The sequence below is a fragment of the Phyllobates terribilis genome, unplaced genomic scaffold (genome assembly GCF_046119375.1).
Source record: "Phyllobates terribilis strain yellow unplaced genomic scaffold, ASM4611937v1 Scaffold_5__5_contigs__length_657084704, whole genome shotgun sequence".
NCBI classification, from domain to species: Eukaryota; Metazoa; Chordata; class Amphibia; order Anura; family Dendrobatidae; genus Phyllobates; species Phyllobates terribilis.
In genome coordinates this window covers 114,493,953-114,513,327 of record NW_027362765.1, presented here as the reverse complement: position 1 = coordinate 114,513,327, position 19,375 = coordinate 114,493,953, and the positions used below count along the sequence as shown (strand labels likewise).

General features: G+C 45.3%; 1 protein-coding gene across 1 annotated transcript; it reads left to right on the top strand.

Moving 5' to 3' along the window:
* Window positions 1-58: 58 nt before the first annotated feature.
* On the top strand, window positions 59-17,364 carry AURKA (aurora kinase A). Its single transcript, XM_073682768.1, has 9 exons — window positions 59-289; window positions 2,449-2,511; window positions 3,898-4,165; window positions 5,609-5,687; window positions 7,803-7,994; window positions 8,579-8,717; window positions 11,821-11,969; window positions 16,428-16,602; window positions 16,806-17,364. Exons 2-9 carry the CDS (start codon window positions 2,455-2,457, stop codon window positions 16,983-16,985), a joined length of 1,239 nt encoding a protein of 412 aa, XP_073538869.1. The 5' UTR covers window positions 59-289; window positions 2,449-2,454; the 3' UTR covers window positions 16,986-17,364.
* The last annotated feature ends 2,011 nt before the right edge of the window (window positions 17,365-19,375 follow it).

Genomic DNA, 19,375 nt, shown 5'->3' with positions numbered 1-19,375 from the left:
GTCCTTCGCTTCCTCCTCGCTTCAACGGCTTTTCTTTCAATCAACCAATCACCTTCCACCACCTTCAAGGCTTCAGCCAATCAGCGTCGAGAGCGGTTTAAAGCGCTTTAAAAGCGGGTTGTTTGAATCTGAGGGGAGACGAGCGGTTGGTGGAGTGAGAGCTGAGGCGTGAATTAGGCCTCGGGGGTCAGAGGACGCAGCAACCACCACTGCTGTGTGCGGAGACGCGTCGTGTCCGGCTCTGCTGTACTGCGAGTGGTGTGTGACCGAGAGCCGCCAGTCAGCGCAGGTAATGGGGGCTGAGCGCAGGAGCTCGCACTCTAAAGCTGCTGTATGGTCAGCAATGGTCGCGACTGCTGCGCAGTGATTAGTCCTCCCCTCCCCCAACAGTAGGAAACGGGGACCCCGGTTATCTGAGGCTGTCACATGACCATTCTGTGAGCCCCTAACACCTACATAATGGGATTAGTCTGTTCAGCGGGTGCAGCCACTACACTGGTATTGGGGATGGGACTCGTCAGCCCACTACACTGGTACTGGGGGTCACCCACAGCATGGCAACCCTTCAGCCCCCAGTGATGGCATGGAAGGAGGCAATATGAGAACCTGAACTGATGCACAATATGGGGGAGGGGGTGAATAGGGCACCCTTAAGTGTCAGTGCATGACAACAGCACTTAAAGGGGTTTTCCCATGAATAAAGTTCATTTTAATCAATAGATCTTGGAATAATAAGTTCGACAATTGGATGTGTTTAAATAAAATGTTCCTGTGCTGAGATAATCTTATCAATGTGCCCCTGCTGTGTACTGTGTAATGGATGTGGCTGATATACCACATCTCCTGGGCAGGGGAGGAAATGAGTATACAGACAGAATCACTTGTTATCCCCCTGTTGTAATGTCTGTATACTCTGCCCAGGAGCTGTGGTATGATCAGACTATGTTTTGTACATGGTCAGACACAGCCATTACACAGTACACATAGCAGGGGCACATTTATAAGATTATCTCAGCACAGGAACATTTTATCGTTCCAAGATCTGTTAATTAAAAAGTGTACTTTGTTCATGGGAATTTGGAAAAACCCCTTTAATTGGTTAAACGGCAGATCCTGATCCTGTCATGCTGTACACATGTTATGGAGTGTGCAGGCATTAGATGGCACTTCGGCTTCAGCCAGAAATTTACCTGAGCCTGACGTGTATTTGTCACATTAGTGCGGTTTGTGGGCTTGGCCACTATTGATATTCACAGTAAAGGGGCTCTGACACACTATGGGGCCCCTGAGTTCATGGGACATTCAGATGAGAGCTCCACAACTTCACACACCTAGTTTGTATGTGGAGGGTGGGTTGTACAGAGTTTAGTGGGAACCTATCATGTTGGAAAACTCTGCTTGCCGATATGGGGCTGACCCGCAGGTGAAGCTTAAAGTCATGTTTGTCTTCCATACTGAGAGTGCAAGTTCAAGCCGCTCTTTCTGTCAGAGGAGTGTGCACCCTCCTTAACCCAGGACTGAAAGCTTGCTCTGCACAAAGTGTCTGTCTGTCGACTCCAGTGTACAATAATCTCTGCTTGCTTGGTATGGGTTTTTGGATCCTTTGTTTCTTTCTAACCCTATTGCATGAGGCATTTCTCTATAAATTGCTGTCATATTAACTCCATATCTACAGGTGAATAGCATTTTCTAACATGACTGTTTCCCTGTTTAAAAAAACAAACAAAAAAAAAAACTTTTCAGCCACTTGGAATATTCCTTCACCTTACCTTGCGTAGTTTTTATCCCAAACTCCATGCACAAAGGGCTGTTTCATCTGACTTGTTCGTTCTATAGAGCACAGGGGAGGGAGAACAGACACTCGCACAGAAGTGCAGATATTTAATAGACCTGCAAGTCAGATCAGCCGCTCTCAACGTGCACCTGTCAGCAGGATTGGATCCATGGTTACGACCACTGGCAACTATAACTGTCACTATATCAGTGGTCGTAACCATGGATACCTAAGGTCCTTCAATGCCTAAACAGGAGGAAAGACATGGCGAATCAGATACCTTAAATTAGAAATGAAGTATAGGTTATTTGCTAATAATACACCTACTACATATTGGGATAGGATCTTGGAGATGGGAATGCCCTTTAATTGAAGTTTGTTATATAACAACAAACTGCCTTGTGCTCCACTTCCCTGGGTCTCCACCATAGCTCTTGTTGTCTGGCACTGGCTGCGCCTCTGAAGAGGGGTGGTGGTGGTGGGGGGGGGGGCGTTCTGGTTACACTGGCAGTGGCGCTGAGATCACAGATTGGTGTTGTCTGCTGTGATGTCAGTGCTGCAACAGACTCTCCAGTGGACTCGGGAAGGAGATGAGGTTTGTCATGTATCTAGCTGCAGCCAGAAACCTAATTAAAAGGAACAAACCTCTTACCCCCTTGATGATCTTATTACAGGACAACATGGAGCAGCGATCAGCCAAGGAGAACCGCAATGGACTTTCTGGCTGTAACGTGAAGGTAGGAGATACTGGGTGGAAGGACAGTGTTAGTCCTTATTGTGAACACTTGTTTATAGTAGCTATTGGATGATGACTGCTATATAAATAAAAATTTGCTTTAAAGGGACCTCTCTTTATGATTATATACATACACTTTATTCATCTGCACCAGGAGGCTCAGTGGTTAGCACTCTTGCTTTCCAGCTTTGGGATCCTGAATTCAAATCCCATCAAGGACAACATCTGTAAGGAGTTTGTATGTTCTCCCTGTGTTCTTGTGGGTTACCTCGCACACCCCAAAGAAACCAAATCTAGATTGAGCCCCAATGGGCAGTGATTATATGTTTGCAAAGCACTGTGGAATTAATGGCACTATATAAGTCCGTAAAATAAAAACCTGCAGACAACCAAACCTAGACCCAGCTGTATGTGTGCCTGTGGCAGCTGGAGAAATTCAAAGCAGGGTCTACCTGCATTTTTGTGGGGGGGGGGGGGGGGAGGAGGTCCCAATCCCTGTCCAACCCTATCAGAGCCTTCTGTGTTGGATAACTTTTCTAAAGGTGGGGGTTTACAATAGACTGCATCCTTTGAGTGTTGAGACAAAACGCCTGCCCACTAGGGTTATCAGATGTGAACGGTGCTGATTGCTTGTACTTGCAGTTATATGGAGACAGGCTTAATGTCAGCCCCTCTCCCCAATGTATGTGCCAGTCAACCCTTCTTATAGAAAAATCAGTGGTGTAGTAAGAGAATCTTCTGATGGACTCTGCCCTGCTTCCCTCAGAAAGTAGTGACTTGTGGGTTCATGTAAGGCTCAGACTGTATAAGAATTGGTACACCCCTCTCATCTGCTCCGAGGAGAGACTGTCAGAATTGTATAGGCTGTGCACTGTTGACCCTCTTTCATTTCAAATAGTAGTGAGGGTTTCTGCACTCGTTGCCCTCACCAAAATTGTAATGTTTTAAAATAAACTTCCTTTATGGAACTTTCTATAATCATGTTGGAGATTAGTCGGCCAACCCCCATCCTGAAATGGCTGATATTGGCCTACAATCCATAACATGCCCAATCAAGGTAATGTCCTACATGGTCAGAACCAGCAGTAAATGCCTCAACTCCCCTTGCACCTTAAATGTCTTGTCCCCTTTCTGTCTTTATTGCAGTTGTCTGCTTGGCACCACTGTACAGCTTCCATTCCCATCAATGTATGTGTAATGCATGAATGCCAGCGGTCTTCACTTGGGCAATTCTGATAACTCTCCCTGTAAGGAGGGGGGGAGGCTTCAATCTACTACTTTCTACAATGTTAAGCCCAGGTGGTCACTATTTTCTACCACTTTTGGGATGCCAGACATACAATCTTCCTTTTATAACTTCAGTTTTGCATTTTTTTTTTGTCTTTAGAGCTTGACATCTATGGCTGACGGCCCAAAACGTATTCCAGTTACTCAGCAACATGCCCCCCAGGTGAAGCAAGCTGGGAACAGCACAGCCCCACAGAGAGTCCTCTGCTCTTCTAACCAGCCACAGAGGGTCCTCACTAAGAAGCCAGTTGTACCCAATCAGAAGCAGACGGTACAAGCGACAAAGCCAACTGCTCCAGTGCAGCATCCGTGCAAACCACAGGCGTTGAATGAGAACAAGGAGCCGGCCCTGAGCAATCACTCAGCGGGTGAGAAATCTGCTAGTTATGTCATCTGTGCTGCATTCACCCCATTTGGTGTTAAGTATATGGGTCAATATTTGCTTTTTAGATTTAGAAGATGACATCATTGTATGAATAAAGGGTTAAGGCCCCATCACACATAACGAGATCCCTAGCGAGATCGTTGATGCGTCACGGTTTTTGTGACGCCATAGCGATCTTGCTAGCGATCTTTTTATGTCTGACAGGTAGCAACGATCAGGCCCCTGCTGTGAGATCGCTGATCGTTACAGAGCTTCCTGGGTCGTTGCGCTCCCGCTGGGCAGTGTGCATTGCTGTATTTGACACCTTATCAACGACCTCGTTAGCTATTCAGAACTGAGACACGTAGGCGTGCATAAATTGGACTTTTCCGCGCCCCTCGTCCCCGATTGGCGCGTTCTCATTTTCCGCCGTGCATAAAGAAGGCAACAGAATAGCGATTCCATCCTTGGTTTCTGACCTCGTGCTGGATTGCAGAATTCTCTGGGCTGTTGATATCCGTTCATTCGACTGAGTCCTGATTTTGCGGATCGTTGTAGCATTCTCCGGCTGTGACTGGCCGTACGCAGTAGCGTCCACCAATCAGAGATGAGGGGGCGCGGAAAAGTAATTTTTATGCACGCCTTTGTGACACAGTACAGTCCCTATCAAGGTGTGGATAGTTGAAATAGCTGCTGTGTGAAAGCATCCCAACGACCGCCGAGATCGTTAGTTAGATAGCTGGGGCGGCCAAAATCGTTGGGAAGTTCTGCATATTTGACAGCTCCCTAACGATCATGAAACGACTCTCCAGCGATCCCAAAACCGTGACTCACTAACTCTCGTTATGTGTGACGGGGCCTTTATCCCATTGTGCCTTAAGCCCCTGTCACACTAAGCGAGATCGCTGCTGAGTCACAAGTTTTGTGACGCAACAGCAACCTCGGCAGCGATCTTGCTACTTTTGACACGCAGTAGCGACCAGGCCCCTGCTGTGAGATCGCTGGTCATGCCGAAATGGCCTGGACCATTTTTTGATGAGGTCCCGCTGGGTAGCATGCATCGGTGTTTGACACCTTACCAACGACCTCGTTGGCGACTCAGAACTGAGAAGTCGTCCTTCATCGAGGTCTGAATCGTCAGAGTAGCTGCTATGTGACAGGGTCCCAACGTTATACAGGTCGCTACGGGTCACCGTATCGTTGCTGTGTCGTTGGGAAGATCTGACTGTTTGACAGCTCACCAGCGACCACATAGCGACGCAGCAACGATCCCTGACAGGTCGTATCGTTGTCGGGATCGCTGTAGCGTTGCTAGGTGTGATGGTACCTTAAGTGTATCGGCACAGAATATGATGACATACACTGCAGAGGATTGAAGAGAAACTAGGGTCAAGTCACACCTGAGAATCGCCACTCTCCATGACTGTATTGTTTTCTACTTTTCCAGCACCATTTATAGACAAGAAGGCTACTGCTGATCAGAACAAGGCCCCGGCCACAGTCCTCCCCAAGGAAGAGGGTAAAAAGTGAGTAGATAAATAGATTTATTTTAATATGAATGGTTCCACTAGTATTGGGATGCTCAGGGGATATAGATTAAAAATAGGGCAGCTTTGCAATGGTTAAAGGCCATTAAGTACACATTTCTCAGCACTTGATGTGGGTGCAACTGCAAGGGGTTAATTAATATCCTCACTCAATCTTGCACTTGCTCAGTCTACAGCAGAGTCAAAGGGATGAATCACACCCCAGATGCAAAACATGCTGCCCCAGTCATCAAACTGGATGAGTCTCCAAAAGACACTGTTTTCCGTCAGTCAAAAGCCTTAGGATTTAAAGGGAACCTGTCAGCTGATGCATGCTGCCCAACCTGAGCACTGGCTGTACGATCACAGCCATATGTTAGTCTCTGAAATGCTGCAGCATTTCAAAGAAACAGTTGGGGACCGAGCTGTGCGATTGACTAGTCATACAGGCTAGTCACTGTCAGCGGGTGGGGAGAAGCCACCAGGGACCCGCCTTTATGACTAGTTAATAGAACAGCTCAATCCTCAGCAGCTATTTACATTTTTTTTTTTTTTGGCAGCGTTTCAGAGACTAACATACATGGCTGTGATTGTACAGCCTGATGCATGCTGCCCAAACTGTAGGCATCATGTACTCTTTAAAAGGGAACTTGTCAGCTGATACAAGGTGTAAACTTAAAGGAGTACCTGGGGAGATGAAGAGTTTTTGTAATGTCCCTGTCATACACTAGAAAGATGAGATGCCCAGTGTATGTATCTTTAGAACATTTGTAATTCTGTGTGACAGCAGCTGCTCCTCCTGCCCTCCCCATCTAGGTCATTGTCACAAACTGGGGTGCAGCTCCCTCCTGTGAGTAACAGCCAGTCAGAAGAGGGGATGTGGCCTTCTACCTGTTTTCTGCAGAGAAACTATTATAAAGAGACTGGCTGATGGTAACAGCATGGAGCTCCACACTGCTGTAATATCCCAGGCGGGAGGGGAGAGCAGTGAGGAGCAGCTGCTGTCACACAGAATTACAAATGTTCTAAAGATGCGTACATTGGGCATCTCATCGTTGGTGTATGAGGGCAGGGACAGTACAAAATTTTTATCTCTCAAGAGTATCCCTTTAAAATACAGTGCTTACAATAAAAATGAGGCAAATTATGGTGATATACAATGGCACTGCCTGCAGTAAAAGTTCTAAGATTTTATGGTCCTTCGTGTAAAATATGGTTGCCAGACTTGTTTCCTAATATTACATTCCCCTACATACACCTGCAGTTTGTGGGTGCACCTTAAGGCCATGGCCCTACTATCAGTACTTGGTAAGTATTTTTTTTCTCAGGCATGGGAGCCAAAACCATGTAAAGAACAATCCAGAGAAAAAATATAATAAATGCAGAATTGGTGACTTGTTTCTATCACCCACTCCTGAGGAAAATATACTGATGGTGGGGTCTTGGACTAAATAAACAAAGTGTGAGTCCTTGTAAACATTTGGGTTTCATAGTCCAACTGGCCTACCCTCTGATGCTTGGGTGGACGATGTTGTATGCAGATATGAGGCAGGACATTCTGCCTGGTAAACCTGCAGCCAGTTGTGGATTATGGCCCTCTGAGCCCGGTGTTGGGGTTGTACACAGATCTCCAATGTGAAGGGGAGCATGATCTCGCGGAGGGCAGCGTACACAGTTTAGAGGAGAAATGGGTGCATCATTGATATGTAGGGTAATGAAGACCTAGGCAAGATGCACGCTGTGTATCCAGGGTCCGGTTGATGCTCCCACTGAAAACCCACCTGAAACTTGGAGGGAGGGCATATGAGAGAGTCTGAAAAGATATGAAGAGTGGAAGAAAAAAAAAATTTAAGCCTCATTCAGACCTTTTTAGTCTACCCCCCCCCCCCCCCCCAAAAAAAAAAAAAAAAAAAAAAATGGACCTGTGAAAAGCCTTAGTGACTTGGATCAAATCAGACCAGTCTGAAAATTGACTGCACATATATCGCTGTCAGCCTTTAATAGGGGAAGCTAAGTCCTGTCCAACTACCTTATTATTTGCAGAAGACTGACTGCCACTCTTCCAGGAGTATTCCTGATGGCATTGGTGGTGGTAACACTGTCTTGTACCTACAGGAAGCAGTGGTGTCTTGAAGACTTTGAGATCGGCCGTCCTTTAGGGAAAGGAAAGTTTGGCAATGTGTACTTGGCTCGTGAGAAGCAGAGTAAATTCATCCTGGCGCTGAAGGTTCTGTTCAAGTCCCAGTTGGAGAAGGCAGGGGTGGAACACCAGCTGCGCCGAGAGGTGGAAATCCAATCTCACTTGAGGTGGGTGCATGGTCTATTTCAGATGACCACCTGAGAGGTGTGTTTTATGACAAATAACCAGTCTCTACATCCTCGTTCAGTACTTGTAAGCCAAAACCAGGAGTGGAACAGAGGAAAAGTATAATGGGCTCAGCCATCTGTCAGTGCCAGAGCGTGCACACACTCCGCTCTGTGCTGTGAGTGATCACTGGCTGTGCCAGCACACCAGTATGACTAGATCTCATGTCGGTGCAGAACCAGCTGTCAGTCAAAGTGCCAGTGTTTGCTTACGGCCACTGCTCAGTACTGTGGGTGATCACTGAAGGATGGCTGCTCCTAGGAGCAATAAAGTAAAATTTCTTCGAGTGCAGCAGCCAGGCACCTCCTGAATGCTATTAACCTATAGATAACCCTATATCTGCAGGTTAATAGTTAGCTGACCTGACTAGACTTCATCCCAAGAATATTAAAGCTATCCTGTCAGGTTAGATAACACTATATTAGCTGGATGATAATGTCATCAGAGCTGTCAGGTTCCCTTTCAATATTATTGGTATGAAAACTGAAATGTATTAGAACTGTTATACATTTTATTTTCTTTGCAGGCATCCCAACATTCTCCGACTCTATGGCTATTTTCATGATTCCACCAGAGTCTACCTCATCTTGGATTACGCCCCCCGTGGGGAGCTCTACAGGGAACTTCAGAGGTGCACACGATTCGATGAGCAGAAATCGGCTACTGTGAGTATGGTGTAATCTGACTTGCGGGGTCACTAATTATCATGGCCATACAGGCATGAAGGGAAATGCCTCCAAATATCTCCATGGTTACGTTCAGTAATCATCTGTTTCAACTTTAAAGGGAATCTATCACCATCTGGGACTTATCTGACCTACTAATATGAGCATACAGGTGATAGAAATCAGTGACTCGCCTGTTCAGGCACAAGATCCCTGCAGTACAATGACCATAGATGGGAGGAAGAAGTGTGCCTCGTGTAAAGAGAAGTATGCGGGATATGGCCACCACAACTGCTGTGCACTGGAGGGGGGGGATCATTATAATTACCACAGGGGGTGATGTTAAAATTTCTTGGAAAAGCGCTTGATAACCCGCATGCAAAAAACGCTTGACAATCGCTTCTGCCTGACGGGAAAGATGCATGTAAAATCCGCATGTGTTTTTCCTGCCAGGGAGCAGCGGAAAAAATATGCAGCATTTCTGCATCGTGGGCACTTAGCCTTAGAGTTGACTGTTTTTTTTGTTTGAACTGTTTAATGAAACGAAAGAGTTGACAGGTTTGCACAGGGAGGCTGTGCGTCAGCAGGCAGGAAGTTGGGAGAAGCAAACGGACCCCAATTGGGATCTCCTGGGCTCACACGCCTGCTGTTAGTCGGCACAAAACTGGACCTGCATTAAGATTCAGGGCTGTGGAGTCTGTATGAAGTACTCGGACTCCTAAAATATATAATAAATTGGGTACAGTAGTTCCATGCAGTTTATGGGGAATATATTTTTTTCATAAGGGTTTGGGAAAGTTATGAAATGTCTGTCCTATTCCTGATCTAAGGGTCTAGACATTCAGCTGAGATAAATTTACTGTAGCACAGATTCATCACTTAAACATGAGCCATGTATGAGGGAGTCTGAGGTTTGGCTTGCCGACTCCACAGCCCTGTGAAGATTGGCGCAGATTGCAAATGACATTGCTTTTGTTCATGGGTTTTCAGTAGTTTTGTTGGCTACCAATTTTCTGCTGTCATTCAAACTGCACAGGGCTTTCTAACAAGTTGTGGCCACAACACAGCTGCAATGTGTGAACACAGCCTGATGGATGTAATTCCTGTAAAACTAAAGGCCACGGTCAGTATTTCTCTCAGGAGTGGGTGATAAATGCAGAATTGGTGACTTGATTCTATTATACCTTTTCTCTGATTGTTCCTCACCTGGTTTTGGCTCCCACTCCTGAGAAAAATCAGAGAAAAGGTATAATAGAAACAAGTCACCAATTCTGCATTTATCATCCACTCCTGGTTTTGGCTCCCACTCCCGAGAAAAAATACTGACCAAATACTGATAGTGGGGCTGTGGCCTAAGGCTGCAGTCATGTCTCACTCTGCACTGACTTCAATTACCAGACAGGTTGCAGGTCTCCTGGCCTAAACCGAGATGGCTTCATATATGCCCAATGAGGCAGTTGTGTTTGCATCAGACCAGTCAGTCCAGGTATTGGTCTGCACTGGTATCTTGACAAAAAAACAACAAAAAACCTATAGTGATGGCCTTCAGCAATCACCCCAGGGAGGCGACATTAAAAAAGTTGTCCACCCCCCCCCCCCCCATGTATCCCCCGTGGGGCCCGGAAGTGTATTTATAAGTACCTTGCGGTACATTTTCTGCCTATGAGCAGCGCTATTGCTGGCTGCTCAGAGGCATCATGTGACCCGTCACTGTCCATGTCAAGTGAGGCGTGACAAGTGACACACTCCCCGCTGTTCTGTAGGCGGGGGGATACCCTGTGCGTCACACCCAGCATCCACCGCGCGTTTTTCCAGTGAATGAGGAGAGGGAGCGCGCGTGGGGTAACCCTGCCCACAACCCAGCATCTACCATGGAACGTGGAAGAGGGACACGTGATGCCTGTGAGTTGCCAGCGATGGTGCCGCTCACAGGCAGAAAAGGCACCACGAGGTATTTGGAGAAACAGACCCTGGGGGAATCATATAAAGTAGTGGACAACCCCTTTAACCGCCTTCCCCCCTCGTGATGTTGTCTCCATGAATAACCATGTAATGGTAGCTATTAGCATTTGTAAATGAAGTATTGATGCTGAATGAAATGAGAACCTGACTTATTGATTTGACCACACATCTAATCGTGATGTGTTTCTTTAATTTGTCTATCTGCCCCCCTCCCTCCTCTATTCATCAGTCTTTGCAAAGTTATGAACCTATTGTAATATATGCCATTGTCTGGCTTCCTTTTCTTACAACCTATGTTGAAAGTCCTGTTTCACCTGCTTTGTTCATTCACCTAGAGGCTGATCTGAACTGTAAATGTATTGCTCCCATGTGAGTTTCTCTGCTCCTCTCCCCCATACTTACAGGGAGGGGGGTTGTAACTAGTGTGAGCACAATGGAGGGGCGCAGAGACGCTCACAAGTCTGGTATCTGTATAGTCACCGATCTCAACTGCAGGCCTAAGTGCATGGACAAGGCAAGTGACACAACTTTCAACATGTTTTAGAGAGAAGCCAGATAAGGTACAGGAGTATATTACAAAATTGATAACATTGCAAACCTTGCTTAAAAAAAATGTTTTTACTCATTTCCTGACATGTTTACCACTTTTTGGAAAGATGACATGAGTGTAGAGCTCTCACATTCTTCCACCCACCCCAGTGACACTTGCTATGTAGTTGTAGTAAACACTATTTGTAATCTAATTTCAGCTTTCTCACTTCTACAGTGGTCTCTAAAGCCTCTTTATATTCTGGTCTTTCTCTCTATCTCAATAACCTATACAATTGCAGTGTTTATCCTAAATCTTAGTAAGTGAATGTGACGGCCAAAGCAGAGCCCCCTTCCAGTCTCCTGAGTGAGGATACAATGTGTTGGCATCAGAAGCTGGAGTTGCTGGCTTTATGCCAGTCTGGTTCTTATTGAGCATGCTCGTCTGGTTAGTCTGCTCCTTCCATACTTCCAAAATATATTCACTTTTCCCATCTCAGGTTTGGGCTGAGGTTGCACCTAACAAGCTGATACTGCTTGCAGTTAAACCCCCAAACAGATGTTAATTGATTGCAGGGAACACTCCCATCACCGAAGTGTATTCTCTTTGCAGTACATCACTGAGCTCGCAGATGCCCTCCTGTATTGTCACTCGAAGAAAGTCATCCACCGGGACATCAAGCCTGAGAATCTCCTCCTGGGGTCCAATGGGGAGCTGAAGATTGCGGACTTTGGCTGGTCAGTGCATGCCCCATCTTCAAGGTGAGTGCCACGCTCAAGTGCAGCCCTCTGCCTGGCAGGAAAGTGAAATCCCTACAGTGCCAGGGAATAGTATGTGCCCCTATATCGGAGTATGGTTGCACCATTGTAAACCTGAGATCCTGAAGGTGATGGATCCAATGGCCTAATGTTAAATCACTCTTCTGTTTCATGGCTTGACAGCCTGTGTAGATTGCTGTCTGTACAACATACATCAGTCCTTGTAGCATCGCACATGTCAGGAATTGGGGCTGAGCATTCAGATCTGTTATTACCCTTATGTATTTTAGTTTATAATGGTCCTTTATACCTTAGATCCAAAACAGTTGCTATTACAGGTTGTCCCAGCGTTTTCAGGCACCTTAACTTCAAATCTGCTTTGTCATACAGTGATGTGAGAGTAGGCACTATATACTACATAATTGGGGGAGGAAAGGGAACTGGGGGGCTGCCAATTGGTACCCATCATTCCAAGCTCTTGTCTATTACAAGAGATGTAACTTATAAAAAAAAAAAAGTTTGTCTGCCCCCCCCCCCCTCCTCCCAAATCCCTTACATTCCCTGTGCCGAGGCAGTACTTGTTGTGCCCGCTATAATGGAGCAACAGTTCTCTGCATACAGGGGTCATGCTGCTCTTGCCAATATGAAATGTTCAGCGAGCGCTTGATGACTTCATGTCAGGAAAGGAAATTAATGCGAGTCTGATGGATGCGGGCTTTACATAAAAAGGCCTTGAGTTCAGTGGGATGTGAATTTCTTCACTGGGTCACCATGACCAATCCAATGGGTCGAAGTGGCGTCAGTCTGACTCAGTAAATACTCGAGAACCAGTAATTGCTGCCCAATGCCTGACAGATTCCTTTGCCTATAGTAATGAAGGAGTGAGGGTGGTATTTATCAGCAGAAGAGATAAGTCCTTTAATGTAACATCCAGCACCTGAGACTTATTAAAGACCCAGTTATACAAAGAAGAATGCATAAAAGGTATTGTGACTCCAGCATATGTATTGTACTTGTTCTGTCTATTTTTTAACTCCCCAAGGGCACTTGTCTTATGTTTGTGTTGCCTAAGGCCACGGCCCCACTATCAATATTTGGTCATTATTTTTTCTCAGGAGTGGGAGCCAAAACCAGGAGTGGGTGATAAATGCAGAATTGGTGACTTGTTTCTATTATACATTTTCTGATTGTTCCTCACCTGGTTTTGTCTCCCACTCCTGAGAAAAAATACTGACCGAATACTGAAAGTGGGGCCGTTGCCTTAGTCAGTTGTAGTCTGCCTGTGTAAGGCCTCATTCACACATCCATATCTTTGATCAGTATTTGTATGCAAAAACTAGGAGTGTCTCCAAACACTGGACAAGTGTAAGGCTGAGTTCACACTATGCGTATTTAATGCGTTTCCGCGGCTTTTTTGCAGTTGCGGAAACGCATTAAAAACGCATGGTAGAAGGGCAGCAATGTTCCCCAATTGAAATCCGCATGTGCTGTGCCCATGATGCGGATTTTTCCGCAGTGTAAACGCTGCGCTCAAAAATCAGCAGCATGTCATTTAATTTTGCGTAAACGCGGCGTTTTCGCCACCATTGACTTGCATTAGAACGCGCCAATTCCGCAAGACTGCATCTGTACTTGCGTTATTGGTGCGTTCTAATGTGCGGATGGTACCCGGGTGTGGAGGAGAGGAGAGTCTCATCCACACCCAGGTACCATTAAAAAAGCAGTAAAACAAGAATAAAATAAAAAAAAATATATACAGTGCCTACAAGTAGTATTCAACCCCCTGCAGATTTAGCTGGTTTGATAAGATGCAAATAAGTTAGAGCCTTCAAACTGCAAACGAGAGTAGGTTTTATGAACAGAAGCATAAATCTTACAAACCAAAAAGTTATGTTGCTCAGTTGAATTTTATTAAATTTTAAACATAAAAGTGTTGGTCAATTATTATACAACCCCTATGTTTAATATTTTGTGGAATAACCCTTGTTTGCAATTACAGCTAATAATCGTCTTTTATAAGACCTGATCAGGCCGGCACAGGTCTGTGGAGTTATCTTGGCCCACTCCTCCATGCAGATCTTCTCCAAGTTATCTAGGTTCTTTGGGTGTCTTATGTGGACTTTATTCTTGAGCTCCTTCCACAAGTTTTCAATTGGGTTAAGGTCAGGAGACTGACTAGGCCACTCCAACACCTTGACTTTTTCCCTCTTGAACCGGGTCTTGGTTTTCTTGGCTGTGTGCTTTGGGTCGTTGTCTTGTTGGAAGATGAAATTACGACCCATCTTAAGATCCTTGATGGAGGAGCGGAGGTTCTTGGCCAAAATCTCCAGGTAGGCCGTGCTATCCATCTTCCCATGGATGCGGACCAGATGGCCAGGCCCCTTGGCTGAGAAACAGCCCCACAGCATGATGCTGCCACCACCATGCTTGACTGTAGGGATGGTATTCTTGGGGTCATATGCAGTGCCATCCAGTCTCCAAACGTCACGTGTGTGGTTGGCACCAAAGATCTCGATCTTGGTCTCATCAGACCATAGAACCTTGAACCAGTCTGTCTCAGAGTCCTCCAAGTGATCATGAGCAAACTGTAGACGAGCCTTGACATGACTCTTTGAAAGTAAAGGTACCATACAGGCTCGTCTGGAACGGAGACAATTGCGGTGGAGTACGTTACTTATGGTATTGACTGAAACCAATGTCCCCACTGCCATGAGATCTTCCCGGAGCTCCTTCCTTGTTGTCCTTGGGTTAGTCTTGACTCTTCGGACAAGCCTGGCCTCGGCACAGGAGGACACTTTCAAAGGCTGTCCAGGCCGTGGAAGGCTAACAGTAGTTCCATAAGCCTTCCACTTACGGATGATGCTCCCAACAGTGGAGACAGGTAGGCCCAACTCCTTGGAAAGGGTTTTGTACCCCTTGCCAGCCTTGTGACCCTCCACGATCTTGTCTCTGATGGCCTTGGAATGCTCCTTTGTCTTTCCCATGTTGACCATGTCTGAGTGCTGTTCACAAGTTTGGGGAGGGTCTTAAATAGAAAAGGCTGGCAAAAGATCTTTAATCCACACATGTGAAGCTCATTATTCTTGGTGCCTGAACTACTTCTTAATACTTTAGGGGGACCAAACAGAATTCTTGTGGTTTGAGGGGTTGAATAATAAATGACACTCTGAATTAACTTTTAACGTTTTTAAAACAAAAACAAAATTTGCTGCAGTGCATTTCCCACTTCCAGGCTGATCTACAGTACAAATGTCACAATGCCAAGTTAATTCCGCATGTGTCAACCAGCTAAATCTGCAGGGGGTTGAATACTACTTGTAGGCACTGTATATATACTTACCATCTGTCGGCCCGCGCAGCGCTCCTGTTTGGTTCCCGGCACTTGCAGTGAGTTGAAGGACCTGCGCTGACGTCAGTCATGTGACGGGTCACATGATGCTGACGTCGACAGGTCTTTCAATTCAAAGTTGCCGGCGAGGGAGAACGGATTGAGCAGGACAGCGCGGGCCATCGGAGGTAAGTATATACACTCTCTCTGGTCACACTATATAAATCCATGCTGGTTGCATGGATTTATATAGTGTGACCTAGTTGTCAAGCACTTTCCAGGTGATGCTAAAATCGCCTGGAAAGCGCTTGTGGATCCGCATGTATTCTGCAGGAAAAACGCATGCATAATCTGCATGCGTTTTTTCTGCCAGGGAGGTGCAGAAATTTTCTGCATCGTGTGCACATACCCTAAATATTTTTTTTTAATTCTAGTTTCTTTTAACTTCCACTCCTGTTTATAAAGGCTATTAAACTACCACTAATGAATGATGTGCACTGAGCGTTACGTAATAGATCTATGCTAGATCACTCAGTGCACATTGGCTCCTATGGTTCTAGGCAGAGCAAGTCCTGGTTATATGACTATGCACTGCCAAGAACTGACCCTTTTTCTGCACAAAAGATCATTTCACCCAATTAACAAGCATTGGGTTCGTTCGAGTGATTGGCAGCCTGTTCAGATTATTGTGAAACACTCAGAAGAAAGCTTGATAAAATCCAGAGCTGCACTCACTGTTCTGCTTGTGCAGTCACTGTGCACATTAATTTTCACATTTCATCCTAGATTATACTCAAGTTTGAAGTGTGCAGCACAGTATGGGCCTGTGATTTGGCAGCAGAACAGTGAGTGCAGCTCTCATATGGCTTAAGCTGTAAATCTTAGAACATAACTGGTTTATGCCACTCCCCCCCCCCCCCCCCCCCCCCCCCCCACTCCCCTGGGGTGTTCAGACTACAAATATTTCCGCACTTAAACCATGGCAACAATGCTGACCTGCGGCATGTGAATGATGCCATCACTGTGGCCTTCACCCCAGGCTTGGTTTGTCTGCGTTGTACCTTGTTTTCTTACTTTCTGAATCACATGCAGGATTAGGTATTCTACCTAGACACCCTATATTTCTCTATCAGGAGGACCACATTGTGTGGGACATTGGACTACCTGCCCCCAGAGATGATTGAAGGTCGGATGCACGATGAGAAGGTTGACCTGTGGAGTCTCGGTGTCCTCTGCTACGAGTTCCTAGTTGGGAAGCCCCCCTTTGAAACGGAGACTCACCAGGAAACTTACCGCAGAATTTCAAAGGTAAAGTCCATCGTTCCTGTGTGACCCACTGCTACCTGTAAGTGCAGAACGGATGGGTCCATGTACACTGGTACTGTACATGGTGGTTTATTCATGTAGCTTGGTCCTATCAGCTGCAGGGGGCAAGCTGCTGCATGTTGTCCTGTAAAACCAGATCATGTATTGTGTATATATATTTAGTGGCTCCTCACTCTTCTCTGCAGGTGGAATACCAGTACCCTCCTTATGTGTTAGAGGGCGCCAGAGACCTCATCTCTAAACTGTTGAAGCACAACCCCAATCACAGGCTGCCTCTGAGGGATGTACTTAAACACCCCTGGATTGTACAGAACTCCAGTAAGCACCCCCAGATGACAGAAGGTAGCCCAGGCCTGACGCAGTGAGACCAGGCTACAATTTTACAGCTCGTATTCCAGTAATCTGTCTTGTGATTTCTATTGCTGCCCCCTGTGTGGCCTGCAGGGGGTGTCAGAGCAATAAGTGCCCCTGCTGTGAATACACTGAATGTTTTGAGGACCCTGTGGATGAGATCTACTTGCTTTCGGGGAGGATGACCAGTGCAATATTGATCTACGAATGCCATGATGTATTTATTGAGGCTGCGGGCGCAGTCTTCACCAGCTGCTTGAATATGTGAATGGGTCGTCCGGATCTACTACATGTAAATACCTACTGGGTTTCATTTCTCTACGTGTCTTGTCTCTTTCTATGTTTCTAAGGTAAATTTTACACATTTCAATAATAAAAAAAATGTTTAACTTTTTTTGGGTGTGACTTATTAAGAGACGTGCAGAGACTGAAGTCTAAGCATTAGCCCCTTGAGTAGGATTTTTTATATATATATATATATATATATATATATATATATATATATATATATATATATATATATATATATATATATATATATATATATATATATATATATATATATATATATATATATATATATATATATATATACCAATGACCATGATGAAGCCATGTAAAATCACTTGCTTGAGTGGCATTTAAGTGGTTAATCTGTTGCAATCTTAGTTTTTAGGAAGCTGACTATCAGTTTTTGGTAAGGTGTATACTTTCTTCTGGCTCAGTTGTCATCAATCTGGCCATTGTGCAGGGCAGAAGGTGCGTGTTTTCACAAGTCTTAGGTTTAAATTTTTAATGACTAATTAGAAAGTTGCTATTTATCTAAAATGTGTGCAAAATTTTATAAATCCATCACAGGCTCTGACTCTGCTGGCCTTTCCCTTCTGTGTAAAATGGTCTGTACACAGATCTGAATGGGAGAAGGTTATCTGATGACCCATCTAGATGAGCTTGTTCCATCTATCTGATTAACCAGGCACCCAACGAATGAGCAGAGCGCTGATTTGTCAAATGCAAGGGTTTTTAAGCCATGCAGCACATTGCCTGGTGTGAACATGATGTGCTGCTTATGTGATACATTTGTTCTGTGCAGCTAAAATATTAGGCTGTGTGACCAAAATGCAGAAATTCTCCAGATTTTTCCTGAGCGTTTCTGCATCTCCCTGGCAGAAAAAAACACATCCGGATTGTACATGCGGAGGACAAGCGCTTTCCAAGCGATTTTTAGCATCACTTGGAAAGTGCTTGTCAACTTGGTCACACTATATAAATCCATGCAAACGGCATGGATTTATATAGTGTGACCGTAAAAGAATAGTAAAAAATAAATATATACTTTCCTTCTGATGGGGGGGCCCCCCCCCTTCTGCTTGTCTCTTCTTGCTGGCAGCTCTCAGTAGATTAAAGGACCTGCTGACGTCAGCGGTCGCGTGACCCTTCACATGACTAAATGACATCACCGCAGGTCCTTTTAGTCTACCGCAAGCTGAGACAATGACCCTGGGAGCCATCAGAAGGTAAGTATATTATTATACTCTTGTCCAAACCCGGGTACCATCCGCACATTGAAACGCATGGAATCTGCATCTGCAGTGATGCGGATTCCATGTGTTCCAATGCAAGTCAATGGCGGAGAAAACTCCACAAAATAATTGGTAGTGCTGCGGATTTTTCCGCAGCATGTGCATAGCGCATGCGGATCATCATTTGGGAACATGGCAGGCCTTCTACCAAGCGTTTTTTAAGTGTTTCTGCATCGGAATTGCTGCTGCGTAAACTCTTAAACGCATCATGGGCACACAGCCTTAACAATTCTGGGCAGAGAATGTTTGCAGGACTGTAAACAAACCATCTGCATGCATTAAGCAGCCTGGATGTGCCTGTGTGAAAGGGGCACTGTGCTTATGGAGAGCACAGAAAATGGGTATGTACAAGGAAAGTACCTGAAGATCAAGTGTAGGATAGAAGATGTGCTGATATATATGCTAATGAAGAGAGCAGCTCTCTGGATACATGCAAAGCTCACATCCAGCCTATATTACAAGGAGAGACACTCAGTTTTTCTGTCCATACACAGCATACACCGTAAGCTACTAATCAGTGGTGGGGTCAGGATTATATATGGCTTATGAATATGGAGGGCTACATTACAGGAGGTTTACTAGTACTCCAATATCTGCTGATGAAACAGTTTTATCAAAACTACAGCAAGCAGCCCAGTCAGACTGATTCCTGTGATGTGTCACTATCAGGTTACGGTCAGATTAAGTGGTAAAATCCCCCTCAATAGTAAAGTGTCTGTAGGCTTAAAAAAAAGACTGAATTCAGCTGGGGTCCTTATGCTGGCAGAAGTCCCCTACAGGCTGATATAATGGTAATAAAACTAAAATCTATTGAAGCCCTC

Coding starts and splice junctions, on each gene's coding strand:
- AURKA (XM_073682768.1), top strand. CDS start 2,455: ATGGAGCAGCGATCAGCCAAGGAGAACCGCAATGGACTTTCTGGCTGT. Junction 2,512..3,897: donor TTTCTGGCTGTAACGTGAAG/GTAGGAGATACT, acceptor TTTTGTCTTTAG/AGCTTGACATCTATGGCTGA. Junction 8,718..11,820: donor ATGAGCAGAAATCGGCTACT/GTGAGTATGGTG, acceptor TTCTCTTTGCAG/TACATCACTGAGCTCGCAGA.